At 47.4% G+C, this 14,300-nt stretch overlaps 2 protein-coding genes across 5 annotated transcripts in view; one reads left to right on the plus strand and one right to left on the minus strand.

Moving 5' to 3' along the window:
• RECQL5 (RecQ like helicase 5) overlaps positions 1 to 11,565 on the plus strand; it is a 37,907-nt gene extending 26,342 nt beyond the window's left edge. For 2 of the 4 annotated variants that reach the window (XM_059485616.1, XM_059485618.1), the window contains 12 exons: positions 2,451 to 2,678; positions 4,111 to 4,210; positions 4,714 to 4,750; positions 5,519 to 5,577; positions 5,700 to 5,776; positions 6,320 to 6,413; positions 6,875 to 7,015; positions 7,435 to 8,096; positions 8,293 to 8,371; positions 9,204 to 9,455; positions 9,899 to 9,971; positions 10,070 to 11,565. In XM_059485616.1, coding sequence (XP_059341599.1) covers positions 2,451 to 2,678; positions 4,111 to 4,210; positions 4,714 to 4,750; positions 5,519 to 5,577; positions 5,700 to 5,776; positions 6,320 to 6,413; positions 6,875 to 7,015; positions 7,435 to 8,096; positions 8,293 to 8,371; positions 9,204 to 9,455; positions 9,899 to 9,971; positions 10,070 to 10,170 — 1,903 coding nt within the window. In that variant the 3' untranslated portion in view covers positions 10,171 to 11,565. Of the gene's footprint in view, positions 1 to 2,450; positions 2,679 to 4,110; positions 4,211 to 4,713; positions 4,751 to 5,356; positions 5,578 to 5,699; positions 5,777 to 6,319; positions 6,414 to 6,874; positions 7,016 to 7,434; positions 8,097 to 8,292; positions 8,372 to 9,203; positions 9,456 to 9,898; positions 9,972 to 10,069 lie in introns of those variants that run through there. The other 2 variants (XM_059485617.1, XM_059485619.1) reach the window with 2 other exon arrangements.
• A 632-nt stretch (positions 11,566 to 12,197) lies between these two features.
• Positions 12,198 to 14,300, minus strand: part of MYO15B (myosin XVB) — a 46,170-nt gene continuing 44,067 nt past the window's right edge. Inside the window, exons 64-67 of the mRNA XM_059486100.1 lie at positions 14,133 to 14,266; positions 13,525 to 13,658; positions 12,943 to 13,083; positions 12,198 to 12,431 (exon numbers count right to left, since the gene is read on the minus strand). Coding sequence (XP_059342083.1) covers positions 12,372 to 12,431; positions 12,943 to 13,083; positions 13,525 to 13,658; positions 14,133 to 14,266 — 469 coding nt within the window. The 3' untranslated portion in view covers positions 12,198 to 12,371. The remainder of the gene's footprint in view (positions 12,432 to 12,942; positions 13,084 to 13,524; positions 13,659 to 14,132; positions 14,267 to 14,300) is intronic.

A 14,300-nucleotide genomic window follows, 5' to 3' on the forward strand; every position in this document is an offset into this window, starting at 1 on the left:
ACACAAATAATACAGTGGCATATTTTAAAGATGCAGTAATTTTAGAACATGTATAATAATACAAACTACCATTAATTTATGTAAATCATCTCCATGTCGTGGGCATTAGTCAGGTGTTGGTGTGACAGAGGAAGCTTTCCCCTCACATGTTAATGCATAACCAACTGTCTTTCAGGAGCTCTTGTGTTAAGTATTAATCCAGTGATTAACCCCGGCATCCCTGTTGGTAACTGCCTTTTTGTCTTTTGACCTTAATTATAGGATTGCAATTTTAGTTTTGCAACTGAATTTCCGTTATGGCCCAACTCCTGAACACCGTTGGCTAAAGTGGGGCTGTGGCCCCAGTCTGGGTAATTCTTCAGGAAGAAAAAGGCAATTACAGTAGGCTGGGTGGGAAGGGCTTGGCTTTACAAGCCTGATGGGTTAGAAACTGGAACTCTAAATTCCAGTGAGCTCACAGCTGATCTCTGCTTCCACCAAAGCCCTCCCCTGGGGCATCTAAAGGACCGAGGTGTGTGTGGCTGTCCCTCCCCAGCATGAGCCTGGTGAGCTGTGGGAGTGGGGAGAGGGCTTGTCCCTCACTGAATGCCTCAGTTAACTCTAATACAGATCAGTGTGTGAGGGGAACAGACAGGGACTGATGAGAATGCTGCCTGTTTTCTTTGGGGGGAACAAAAAGCTGACTTGCAGCTCACTGACATTTCTAGAGTCACGTAGCACTGGCCAGCCAGGCAGCACCAGTGGTTCTTTTGGAGAGGCAGGACAAGGGTATCGAATGTGTTGCCCCCATCTGGGTCCCCCAGCCTTGCCCTCCATGTGAAAGGAGCTCTTTGAGTGCAGGAGCAGAGTGAGTCAGTGTGGCCCTGCAGGGGGATATAATGGCAGCTTTGTCAGAGCCTCTCCAGGCCTTGGTGCCCTGCAAACACCCTGCTGCAGCCCCTCACCTGAGCACCGCCAGCTCCCTGCCCCTTCAGCACGCTCAGGTCACTGCTGGGGACAGCAGCCTGGGCCCTGCTGCTGTGCTGCTTCCAGATCCACCTCCCAGGCCACGGGAAGGAGTGAGCCTGCAGCCCCTGCAGCCCCTCTGGCGTTCGTTTGTGATGTTTTGGTTCATCATGCAGTTGTTTGGTTCACAACATGCAGTTGTGTTTTCGCCAGACACACAGACACAAGTGAAGAAGAAAACTGTGTTTGTTAGATCTCTGGAGAGTTCTGACATGCTTTAGAGGGTTTAGAATAAGAGTAAATGAGGTGCTTGCTCTCTTACTTTTCCCCTCTGTGACTCACTTTTTGCAGATGAAGTTAGGAAGCCCACTAGGGCACGCCTTGGTGTAGAATAAAAATTTCCACTTTGTTGTTCTTTGTAGTAAAATAATTTTCTCCTAAAATAAATTTTGTTCCCCTTTGGCTGCCAGATTTGATCTCTAAATGCCCAATTAAGTGAATGTTTTCCTATATTTATTATCAGCTTTTTGACTAACACACAGCCAGCCACCTCTGCTGAGAAACTTTAGTTTTAAAAAGGTCCTCTAAATTTTGCTTTCTTGAAAAAAAAAAGGAAGGGGAAGTAACTGCCTGATCATTTTTTGGCAAAATCAGTGTGTTCCCTGGTTTAAGTTAGGGAGTGTTTTAGAAGAGAAATTATTTCCTGCCTGTATTGCTAGTGAGCATATTGTCACCAAATTCTTTTTTATGTACCCCAAAACACTGATGCCTGCCAAAAATCTTTTGAAAATTTCTGGAAGAATCTAGTAATCTTCTCATGGCTGGTTTGCTAATCCTGGTAAACTGGTTGTGCAATCCTGTGTGAGCAAATGAGCTGGTTTTCATGCATGTGGGACTCTACCCAGACTTTGGTGCTGATCTGGAGCATGTGTGAGCCCATCGAGATCCAGGCTGTGTTATCTGAATGGTCACTCCCTTGTGACCTCACTTTGGACTCTATTCCTGAGATTTTCTTTACATTCCTGTGTCTTCAAATATATATTTCTTCAGCTTCAAATCATAAATAATAAACCTAGAAGCTTTAATGTGAGATGTTCTTCACTGTGAGATGTTCTCTGAGGTGTAGTGATCAATGGGGCCTCTTTACCTACAGCCGTGCTGATAGGATGTGGAATATATTTAGCCAGCGATACAGAATTAATAACTATATATTTCATCAGCTGCTCCTTTTGCAGGTCTCAAAGACCTGAAAGGTTTTAGCAGAAGAGATTAACATTGATGGTTTTTTACATATGGGAAAGTGAAGGCAGAGAGACTTTAAGCAGGTGCCAGGAACAGAGCCCGAATACTGCTCCGGGTATTAAACCCTGTGATTCCTGCTGGAATAGACATTCTCTGTGAAAAACAGGCTCAAAATCTTTATCTAAAGACACCTCCTGCTTTTGGAGGGTGGAGTTTTTGAGGATGGAAGTGATGACCAGATGATTTTGCCTTGTGTTTCCAAGCTGTCGCCACGCTGCCATCGCGAAGTACTTCGGTGACGCCACCCCACCTTGCAACAAGTGCTGTGACTTCTGCAGGAACCCAGGGGCAGTGAAAAGGCAACTGGAGGAGCTGGAACGCTGCAGCAACAGCTGGAGCAAAACCTCCATCAGGCCCACAGGATCCTCCTGGGATAGCTACGACCCAGAGCTCTACGAGGGCGGGAGGAGAGGCCTCAAAGGCTTCAGCAGGTCTGTACCAGACAGGTTACACTCATCTCACAGGAGCCATCAGAGAAAAGAGCATCCACCAGCTGCAGGCCCAGACACTCCTATTTTCAGCACATGTTTCTGTGTGGATGGTATTCTCCTGTAACTTTCTGGCAGCAGCAGCTGGAATTTCATTTTCCACACACTTTGGCAGCCGCGTTCTCATTCGTGTTCCAGAGAACCAAAAGCTGTTTTGACAGAGCTAAGAATTGCCCTGCACAATGTAGTTGGCTCAAGATACTAGCCTGAAATTTTTGAAAGCAGCAAGTGGGCTCAGCCTGTTCATAGTCACAAGGTTCAGAAATGTTTAAACTTGAGACCAAGATGACATGGTCCAGAGTTCATTCCTGATTTAACACAACTGTCTGTGAGCCAGCAGGCCAGGGGCCACTGACAGGACTTAGTCACCACAGAGGATGTTAGGAAGTGCCAGTGTCAGATTCTTCTGCAGATTGCTGCATTTTCCTGTCAGGCTGACAGCAAAAGGAAGATGTGCAGTGGAAAACATGATGAATTCTGTAAAATGCTTGGCAGTGTGGAGGTGACAAGTTCTCTTTCTCCTTGTTCTCTGGCAGAGTTGCAGTGATTGTCCAGCTGCGTCAGGATGAAGTTTCTCTGCTGGCACTGCCCATGAAGCTGTGCCAGGATACACAGTGCTGTAGGCTGGCCAGGCCCTCTGCTTTACCTTAAAAAGCTTGAGATTGGTACCTTTGTTCTTTGGCCAAGTCCAACTCAGTCAGAGGAAACCAGGACTGGTGACCTAAGCCTGTGTTTGGTCTCAGGACCTGAGAAGCCACAGCTAATGCTATTGTACAGATCAGTGCTTGCCACTTGGCTGACTGAACCTTTCCATGATCTGATTGTAGTTTTGCCTTGGAAGTTGTAATAGTTAGCAGCTCCAAAGCTCAGATTTGTGATACCTGTAAGTGGGAGGCAGTGAACTCCTGGGCTACATCTGGTGAGCATCAGCTGCTGCATTTCAGTGTAGCAGAGATGGAGATTTCATTTATTGCAGCAGCCTGTGAACAAGTGAGGCTGAGGAATGGATGTTGTGCCTTTCTGCCATCTCTGCTCCCAGGGCAGGAGGCACTGACAGATGGGGTACATGATAGGAGGCAGTGACTCCTGAACCCCCTGGGAGCATCTGGCAGAGCTGCTGAAATGGAGCCCTCCATTCTCAGGGCACTGGTCACAAGCTCTTAGTTCAAGGCACTGCCTCCTACTTTATGGGGTTAACAAATGCTGTGCATTTTTGGAGCACACTCACTGCTGTCCTGCTTGGGCAATGACAGAGAAACTCCAGGTGCCGACATGCTCAGAGAGGATGTGGGATGCATCACTGGGGTGGCTTCTCAGACTTGTCCCCCAGTTCATGCTGCAGCTACAGTTCCTCTTGCTTTCCTGCCTCATCCAGCTATGATGAAGAGGGCAGTGGGAATTGGGATGAAGACAACGAGGAGCGTCGGAAACGGGAGTGGGACAACTTCTACAAGAAACAGATGAGCCTGCGCAAAGTGAGTTGGGGTCAGTTTGTGAGGGATGCTCAGGGGGTTTGCTGTGAGCTTGTCTGACAGCCATAAAGGCCTCCTGGCACTGATCACAGTAAATTATTTCATCTTGGTGTTGCTTGTTGTCCTTCACTTCTTGTACCTCTGCTTTTGTTGTGTTCTCCACATTCTGGGCCAGTCCCATAATAGGAAGAAATGCAGCTTATTCATGTGCTGGTTTCTCTGCAGTGCTAAGAAAGAGGAGCCTGTTGGTTTTAATGCCCATGGTAGTAGTAAAAACAGATTTTCCCATTCAGCTTCTCTTAAATATTCCTATAGCAGAGGTGAACTTTTGGCTTTGATTCTCATTCTTTGTCTTCTTGGCCCTGTTTTGGCATGTATTCAATGCCTTTATAACTTCAGCTTTAATTTTCCCTGGAGCACGGATATAAAACATGTCTTTTGTGCTTCTAGATCTGCATGTGTGTAGTAGGAATGGAAATGTTTGACTGATCTTTGTTTTCTTCCAGGGCAAAGAACCAGAAAAGGAAGATTTTGTTCCTCCAAGTAAATATCTCTTTGATTTATAATGGGTTTTCTTTGGGAGAAGAAAGTCTTATATTTTGCAGCTGCATGCAATTTGTACAGCATCACCACTGGAGGTACCAGTCCCTAGGCAAAGAGGTCAAGCTTTTGGCTGTGAAAACTTGGCTGGAGGAGATGGACCACAGCTTAGCTTTGGTCAGGGTGAAGATATGGAATGCATCTTTCTGAACAACATTTCCAAATAAGCAAGAGAGAAAGAAAACTGTCTAACCTGATTTTGTAGTGTTGGCTGTTTCTGCAGTGGTTATGCAGCAATAATAATAATAATAGTAATAATAATACTAGAAGGAAACTGCTGGAAACCTTTGCTGTTTGTAACTGTGTTGCTTGGGGCCCTGTCTGGCACTGTTACAAAAGAACACTTGATAAGTCAGGTTATTCTATCCAGCCTGATTTTTTTTTTGTTGATATTGTGAGGAGGAGAAAAGATTTGAGTTTCCTAAGAGCCTTAAAGAAAGGTTTTCTGAGGTGGGAAGATTCTGGAAAGCTGTTAGGCCTAAACTCCAAAGTAGATGTTCTCAATCAGAGAAAACATTCTCACTTTGGTTTCTGCCTGCTCTTTTGGAGTGTGCAGCTTCTCCAGGTACAAAGGGTGACCTCAGTGTTCCTTGGGGTGACAATGCAGAAAGCCAGGCAGTCCTGGACCTGCAACTCCCTGTGGCAGCTGAGATGTTCTCCATCAGGCCAGCCCTGCCATGGCTCCTTTCCCAAATTTCTCTCCTGTGGCAGGTGCAGACTGTCCCCTGAAGGAGGCTGCCAGCAGGAGGATCTCCAAGCTCACTGTGAAGGTGAGTGATGTTGCAAAGAACAACAAGGCTTCTGCCTGGCCTGTCCTTGCTCCTGCAGGGGTGCAAGTCCAAGGGGCAGTGAGACATCTGTAGAGCATGTCTGAGCATCCCATGTTTCCTAGGGCCGGGAGCACTGCCTGAAAATGCTGGAAGAAGCTTTGAGCAACAACCAAAAGACTCCAGCAGCAGAAGGAAAATGGTATGAGATGAGGAAATAGGGGTACATACTGAGTCCCTTAACACAGGCCCTGCTCTTCCCTGAGCACAATAACCATTGTAATGTGTATTAATTGTGCTCAGGGAAGAGCAGGCCCTTTGTTAACACAATTAATACACAGGGAATGCTTTTTTAAGTTTTAAAAATTATTTTATCCAAGGATGTCATTTCACTGAAGCATCTTTCTGGCTGTGATGTTGAAGATCAGACCTGAGGATTCGTGGCTGATCCCTGGTGTCAGCTTGATCCAAGGAGTGGCAGTTCTTCCCTACCCCACAAGATGGGGATAGTGTACTTCTCAAACGGAGAAGTGGGCAAGAATCTTGATGCAAAAACATTTTCATCACCCTTTCCATGCTCCATCAACTCACCGCTGCATGCCTTAGGACTTAACTGGAAGTTATCACTTATTCTTGTACCAGAGGGAGTGGATTTTGTACTTTCTGGGAGATACTTCAGCATTAGTGTTCCCCTTGCAGATACAGCAGTGTGTTTTGCCAGGAATCACCCCAGCCTGTGTTTCAGGTCAGACCCTGGTGCCTGTGCAGTGGAAATGGAATATGAAGCTTTCCGGAGCAGCAAAATGGCAAATTCCTACAAGGCAGCTGTGCTAAAGAAGGTAGGGACAAACTTCTCCTTCTGCTGCTCCCTGCAGCCAGGGAGCTCCAGGGCAAATAGGGCAGAGTTTGTGTGGGAAAGGTGAAGAACAAGCTGTGTTTTGCCCTGGGTATCTTACAAATCTTTCTTCATGATTTTGTTACCAGGAGGGCCCAGAATCACCTCGGGTTTACATCTTTGTTGGCTTTACAGGCTCTGAAAAACTACACAGCAGTGCAAGCTTATCCAGATATGTTGTAACAATACAGGGATTTGGGAATTCCTCAGGCTGCTGCTGTCACTGGAGAAGCCTTGGTTTAATTTATCTGATTGCCATCATTCTCAATGAAGATGTTTCTGTTCTTGAGGCAGGTTCCTCTCCAGGGCAGATATTTGTTTTGTTACTATGACTTTTACTATGTACTAAGGCAGGAATACATAAAGATTTCTGGCCATTAGAGAATATTTCTGTTCTCTTTTCAGGTGGCAGAAATCAATAAAGCCTCCAAACAAGGGGAATTGTTCTCAGTCTTTGGGTCTGGAACAGGTGGTAACGGCAATTTGGAGACAAAATCTGATTCTTTAGCAGAAGGGGAGTTTGTCCTTGCATCCCAGGTTCCCTCGGTGAGTACTGCTGGGATAGACAGGAGGGAATGCTCCTGTGTTTTTTTCTGTCTGCCTTTTTATAAATTTGAGTCCTTTCTGTGGGCACAACTGCATATTTCTATTGTAATTGCTTTTTCCTGTCTGCCACATTGTTATTAGTGAATATAATCTGTTTGCAGGCCACAGCTTAAATAAATTCTTTCTCATCTTGCTCTATCCGAGGATGCTGCCTTGTTTTCTTACTGCTGGCCTAGGACTTCCACCTAATCCATTTCCCTCATGTCTCTGTTGATGGGGTGGTGATCAGTCAGATTTAGAGCCTCTCCCAGCTTACAGCTGCCCACACTGGTGTATTGTGTGCAGAAACTCAGTTGCTTTCATGGTGCTGCACTCAGGGATCTCACATCCAAAATTTCTTATTCTTCCTGTCTCCCCAGTTCAAACCCAAGCGTGTGGGAGCAGGATTCCCAAAGAAATCCAGCTTGTTCCAGACAGCTTCAGAACTGCTGAAGATCCAAGAGGAGAGTGATGCAAAGCCTGTCAAAAATGACTGTCCAAGTGGGCAAGACAACAGCAGCAACAGTCTGGACCTGGACACCAGGAACTCTGTTCTCCAGAGGGAAGAAACTGCAACCAAAGCAGTGGATGAGAGTGCAGGGGTAGAAATACACCCAGAGAAGAAGGGGCAGCAACCCAGTCCAGACACAAAAAGTGCCCTTGGGGAGAGCCCTGCTAAGAAGCCCAAACGTAGCAAGAAGCAGCAAATGCTTGCAGAAGCAGCTAAAAAGGAATCACAAGATATTTCCAAATTCTTCTCCCTCCCTAAAGCTGGCTCTAGAGCCCAAAGCTGCAGCACAGCAAAGGGAGATGGCTGTTCTGCAAGCACACTACCTCAGGTTTCTTCTCAAAGTGTGTGTCAAGAGAAACCAACACCTCAGGAAAATAAAGATGGCTCTGGAGACCTGACTGGGCAGTTCCAGGAGGAGAATAAAGAACTGAGAGAAACAGAAGTAACACTGACTGAGAGAGGAGAGAATTCTAAGACCCAGCAGGCTGCTGAATGTGAATTCCTTGAGGAAGAAATGGATGTGAAGTCCAGGTAAAATCTTCACTTCTCTGCTCCCTGAGTTGTCCAGAGCCCCACCAGCCTTGTCCTGGAAACCTGTCTGAGGTCTCTGGGTGAGTGAGGGAGACTCTTGCTTTTCCATGCAGTCTCAGGGCCACTGACACTGCATGCAGAGATATTTTCACTGTGGAATGATTACAACTGGCCTTCTCTCCACTCTTCCCATTAGTGTTGCTGAAATTGTTGCAGAAACTGAGCTGCCTGTTGTGGGAGAAGGGGACAGTGGGAAGCGGCCAGGATCAGATGAGGTAAGACTTCAATGAATGCTGATTTCCTCTCTTTCTTCTGCTCATCTTGTGCCAAATTTCTCTCTGGGAGTGACACTGCTGCTCTGCGAGTGTCATTTACCTGGGGAAGGCCCAGCTGCAGTTGCAGCAGAAAGCAGAGCCCCAGTTGTGTTGCATTCCTGGTGTTTCCCTGCTGCCCTCTGGGCTGTGCCAGCACCTTGGGCTTTGTTCCCTCCTCTGTGCAACTCGTGACTGTGCCCTTGCTGGTGACTTGCCTGGAATTAGTGTCCCCACCCCCTGAGATCTGTCACTAACTATAATTAGGGAGCTGCTTTCTCAAGGCAAGGGCACAACCACAGGCCAGAGACACACAGGACCATTGGGAAGTGACCCCTGCTCAGTGCCTGCCTTGCCATTAATTTTCTGCTTCTGCATTTGGCAGCTGAGACTGCCTGACAGCTGTCTCTGCAACCCTGCACTCTCCTCTCTCTTTCAAACTGAGCAGGAGTGGGGCTCTCCTGATGTGGCTGATTCTTCCTGAGGGGTGTATTCTGTTCTCAGCAGACATCCTGAGAAATCTTTTCCAGTCAGTTTTCCTCTGTAGGATCAGGTCTAGCAATTAGCTGCCCCAGTATGAGCACAGGGTAGTTCTAAATGTGATATTCTTTAGAGAGTTTTTTTTGTAGTGTCTGCACAGCAGGTGAAAAAGAGTTACAGAGATTCCTACTGGGTATTCACTGGAGGCAGAGGCTGCAGGATGCTGCAAAGATTTGTGTTCTTGGAAGGTGGTGGCTGTTTGGTAGCCAGTGCTGCCACAGGAATTGGTGGGTTTGGTTTTCTGTCCCCTCTCCAGGATATGGAAAGTCCTGCAAAAAAGAGGCTCCGGACAGTGGCAATATCTTCAATTCTGACCCAGCCAGAGGGCAAAAGTGTTGGTCCAACAAAGAAGAAGGTGACTTTTGACTCAAACTTAGCACAGTGTGATAAAGAAGGAAGCAGCAGGACCATACAGCCAGTGACCAAAGGCATGTCCCTCAAAGAGACTGCAGACATCGTTGTCAAGTATTTGACCCCGTTCTACAAGGGGGGCAAATTTGCTTCCAAGGTAGAGTACAGCTCAAGGCCCACTTTAGCAGGAGAATTCATCTCTCTAGGGATCTGGGGCTCTGAGAAGGGGGAGATGATGTGGATCACACCTTTTATTTATGTGCTGTTTAAGTAAGTGACTCCATGTGCAGCAACTGCCCTCTCCCACAAACGAGTTGGTGTCTGTTGGTTCCACACTTCCTTGTGGTTGTTCATATTTTCACATTAAACCCTGGCACGTTTTTAACTCCCACCTGTGAAGCAGGAGCAGCTCAGGTTCAGTGCTGGTGTTTCCCTGCTGTGCCCTGCAAGGCAGGAGGTGTGTGTGCCTGGCCTTCTCCAGCCCTGCAGGGCCAGTTCCGTGTGTTCAGTGTAGGAGTGCCAGTCTGTGCTAAGGGCAAGACAAACATGGGAACAGACTGCTGAGGTAACTGTGCTTTCTGCTCTTCCCCAATGCTGCAGGATCTCTTCAAGGGCTTTGCCAGGCACCTCTCTCACTTACTGACCCAGGAGCAGAGCCCTGCCCGCAAGACAGGTGTGTCTGGGGTTATTGCAATGCCACGCTGCTTCATGGCTTTAGAGGGGCAGATGTCTTAAATATCAACTCAAAAGATGGTGTTTCCTCTCTTGCAGTGAAGGAGGAAGCACAGAGGCTCATCAAGGAGTTTTTCAAAACAAGGCTCAGGTGTGAGAGTGAGGCAGACTGGGAGGAGCTGCAGAGCTTGGAGAGCTGATCCCTGCTGCTTGTTGGCTCTTCCTTCCTGCAGCAGCACCACCAGGGGATGTGGAAGAACTCAGCCATGGAGGGTCTCATGAGACTGCAGAAATGAGATTTATTTTTCTTTTCTCCAGTGCATTTTGCTCACTTGTGTCCTTAGTGACACACATTCAAGGGAGCCAGTTTTTGTGAACTCATGGTGAGTTTTCCCAGTATAAGTGGGGTGCTGAAACCCTCCAGGACCAAGAGGTGTGAAGTTGTACCTGCTGGCTTTGTTAGGGGCTGCTGCCTTGGATGTTCTGCACTGTCTCCAACCTCGACTACCTGCAGCAGTCTGGGCAGGGCTCAGACTTTCCAGCTGGGACTCTGCTTTGGGATGGCACCTTGCTTTCTAAATGGCTTCTCCCCTTGCTCCCCCTCTCCCTGTTTCTTACTTCAGTGTCACCAATATGCTACAAGTTCTCATGCTTTGCTCAGGGCTGCCAGTGACAAACTCAATGTTTGAGTTCCTGGATGGAATATTTTTGTTTGAAGGGCAGGGGAGGAGCATTTTGTAATTACCATGGAGGCAGTGCTTGCTTTCTAAAGAGGAGAAATTCAGATTCTTTTTCTTTTAATGTGAACTTCTTTGATTTTGTCCAGTTCTGTCTGCCCTTTAATTTAAGTGGTGATACTCTTTCAGTATTAACCCCTGCAACACTTCCAGCCTTTGCTTGTAGTCCCTAAAGCCATATTTGCTCCCTGTGCCCCACCACAAGTCTGCAGTGCAGGGAGCAGTGCTGCTGTTACAGCTGGGTAGGTCTCTGCTGTGACCCTCAAACTGACACTGTGGTACCTCTGCTGCTATGTTCATATGGAACCTGAACCTGATTCCCTGGTACAATCCTTCCTGTTGGGTTTTTGTGGGGTTCTGCCTCTGTTCCATACTTACAGGGGCTGGTGGCCTCAGGCTCCAGTGCTGCCAGAGGAATGTGCAGCCTCAGAGGCTGCCCAGGGGTTTGGGTCACTGCATTCCACAGATGTATTTTTTTAAATGCCCTGAAGGGTATATGCAGGACTGACAATAAAGCAATGCTACAACTGCTGTGGATTGTTCCTGGAAGCTTTTTCTTCCCACTCAGTCACACAGACTGCTCAGAGGTACATTAAGCAGCACTCAAAGAGAAGCCAGGGAAGATGCTGTAGTTCCCACTGGCTTCAGCTCACCAGCAAAAGTCTAATTGTGCATCAGGGCTTGCACTGAGCACCCTCAGATTTATCCCCCTTTCCTACCAACAGTGAAAACATTTTCCTCAAGCTTTGCCCATTACCTGCAGTTAAGTTTTCCCAGGTTAGATGTAACATCTAGCATATCATACCTTCAGAACATCTCTGTGATTATTTTATTGCAATTTCCTAAAGGGCAGTTACTCCTCAGGTCATTAGGAGAGCTGTGGCAATAAAAATAAATTAAATATTTTTGTACAACCCAAAACACTTCAGTATAATACAAGTTCTGTTTGAAGATGCTTCCCCCATGGGCACAAAGCCATCATTGAAGTCTGACAGCTGCATGGCCATGACTGACTTCTTTATAGTAGAGGGAAGCATATGCATATAATTATGTCAGTGAGAAATTAATTAACAATAAACTTCCTTACCATTGCAGCTCAATCTGTACCCTAGCATATGTGATAATTGTATGATTAACACTGATCTGCTTTTCAATTAGGATGCTTTGTACAAATTGCTTCACAAATCCTGCTAGAGGATCTCTGCATATCAATTCAGAGACAAATCTGGCTCCTGGAAAGCACCAGCAGCCCCTGCAGGCATTGCACAGCTCAGCTGGGCATTGGGATACACAAATCTCTGGCAAGCACCAGGCTTTGCTCATGATAATTAATTCAAAAGAGAAAGGAGGAGTTGCACAGTGCAAAGCTTGAAGGCAAGTGCTTGCTTTGGGTCAGCTGCTCTTTGCTGGAAGGGGCTGTGGTGTGGAGAGGCCCTTGGGGTTTGTTTAGCCACAGCTTGGATTGTTCCAAGGAAGCGCTTGAGGGCTGAGTGGCAGGTCACGAGGCCACAAACGCTGTGGTGGCATCCTTAGAAAGCAGCTGGCTGAGGTCATGGGTGTCTCCTGGAAGAGTTCTCTCCCAAAAACAGGCCAGGGAGCACTGACCAAGTTCAGAGAAAGGGAAACAGTGCTGTTTTCCTTGGCCATTCTCCTCCTTTGAGGCTCTAGGAGTGCAGCTCTATTTTATCCAGGATGACAACAATCGTGTGGTACAGTTCTTTGGCCTGTCAAAACACAAACCAGCATCAATCACTCTTTGCCTCAGAAAGAGCTGCTTTCTCTAATTAAATAATATCCCCATAAATCACTTCCCATAATTAAATATCAGCCATGTGCTGGGACCAAGCTGCACTTCAGAGCCTGGAAATGCAATGTCCCCTATAGGAATGTGTTTTCTGTTGACAGAGTGACAAAACTATCCTTGTCCCCTTAAAGAGGAAGGAAGCCCAGAAGTTTCTCTCCTCAACTGGGTAAAAAGACATCTCATAGTCTTAGGAGACTTCACCTCAAACTTAAGGATGACCAAAAAGTCCTGCCTGGGCAATTTACTAGAAAAAGAAGAGAACAGAGAAACTAATGGCTTTTGTGAGGTGTTTCAGCAGGAGCAAGATTCCCCCTCCTCCTCTGGGACACGAGAGAGAAGCAGCAGCACCAGCCCTCAGCAGAGGCTCAGCTGGGCAGGCAGGGCAGGTTGGGAGGTGCCAGGGGGAGGCTGCAGGCTCAGGCTGATCTCACCTGAGCCAGTTCCAGCCACAGGCCCCTGGGGCTGTCGGGGGAGCCGTAGTGGAGCTCCAGGCCGGGAGGGCCCCCGTCGGAGAGAGGCCTCAGCGTGCGCATCCTCTGCAGCTCCTTCAGGGCAACCACGCGGGACACGGCCTGCCAGGGAACAGCCACCCTCAGGAGCAGTGCCCACAAGGAAACCATTGATTCCCACCACAAGTCACCTGTGGAAAGCTGAAGGAAGGTCTGGGGCACAGGGTGGTGTGTGCAGGATACATCCCTGGAGCTCCCACAGGATTGGGACAAACAGGAATGTGTTCTGCATTTAGTTTTGCTGTGGACTGTTAGCATAAACACTGGAACTACAAAAGAGCCCATGGCAATAATGCCTGTGGTACACTCTCTTGCTCTGCCCTATCAGACAGTCCATGAAATGTAGGATAATCCACATCATACACTATGCCTCTCCATCAAAAACCCAAACACTATCTCCTAAACAGAGATAGAGTGGCTGTGATGTCCAGCCTCTTCCTTCACAAGTTCTTCTAAAGCCACAGTTTATATCTGACAGACATCAGGGGGGATTGTCTGGCATACCTGGGTGGTGCCATCCACCACAATGATCTCCTCCTTGTTCACACCAAAGAAACAGGGCACAGGGATAGTGTCATCACTGATTCTCTCCACTGTGAAGATGGAGTAGCCAAAGAAAGGCAATCTCATCACGTGCTCTAGAAGACAGCAAAAAGTGGCCTGAGGACAGCAGCTTTCAGCCAGCAATTTACTGCACCAGCCTGGGGTGGTCAAAGCTGCCAGTGTTCCCAAGATTTACTACATTAAAAATAATGTTGACAACTTCTGCCTCTCTCCCCAGCTTCTGAGGCTCAATTCTCAGTGGTCTGGGTGGATGTTCTGTCCTTTTCTAACTGGAAAACAGACATGCAGCCAGAATATCAATTAGAACACAGCTTGTACAGAGCTCTGAAAATCCACTGCAGATTCCTACAAGAGATGGAACTTTACCATGATCACCATGCTTGGAAACAAGATCTAATCAACAGTGAGAAGCGGTCAGGGAATTGAACTCTCATTCCAGGCTCCAAGAATCATCAACAAGCTCATGAATTGTCCCAAAAGTGCATTCAGAGCAGCTTCCAGAAGCTGAAACAGCAGAGGAACTGAGGCAGATCTGGATGTCTCCTCACCTATGAACTGGATTTTTGCCTCCCGTGGCTGCAGGGGCTGCCTGGTTCTCAGCAGTGTGGCCACGTGGCTGTGCAGAGCCTTGGGGCTGATGGAGGCCTGCAGGCTCTTGGGGGTGTATTCCTTCAGCTCTTCCCTGTGCCAAAAAACAGATTCTAATTCACCCCCTG

The sequence above is a fragment of the Ammospiza nelsoni genome, chromosome 19 (assembly GCF_027579445.1).
Source record: "Ammospiza nelsoni isolate bAmmNel1 chromosome 19, bAmmNel1.pri, whole genome shotgun sequence".
Lineage (NCBI taxonomy): Eukaryota > Metazoa > Chordata > Aves > Passeriformes > Passerellidae > Ammospiza > Ammospiza nelsoni.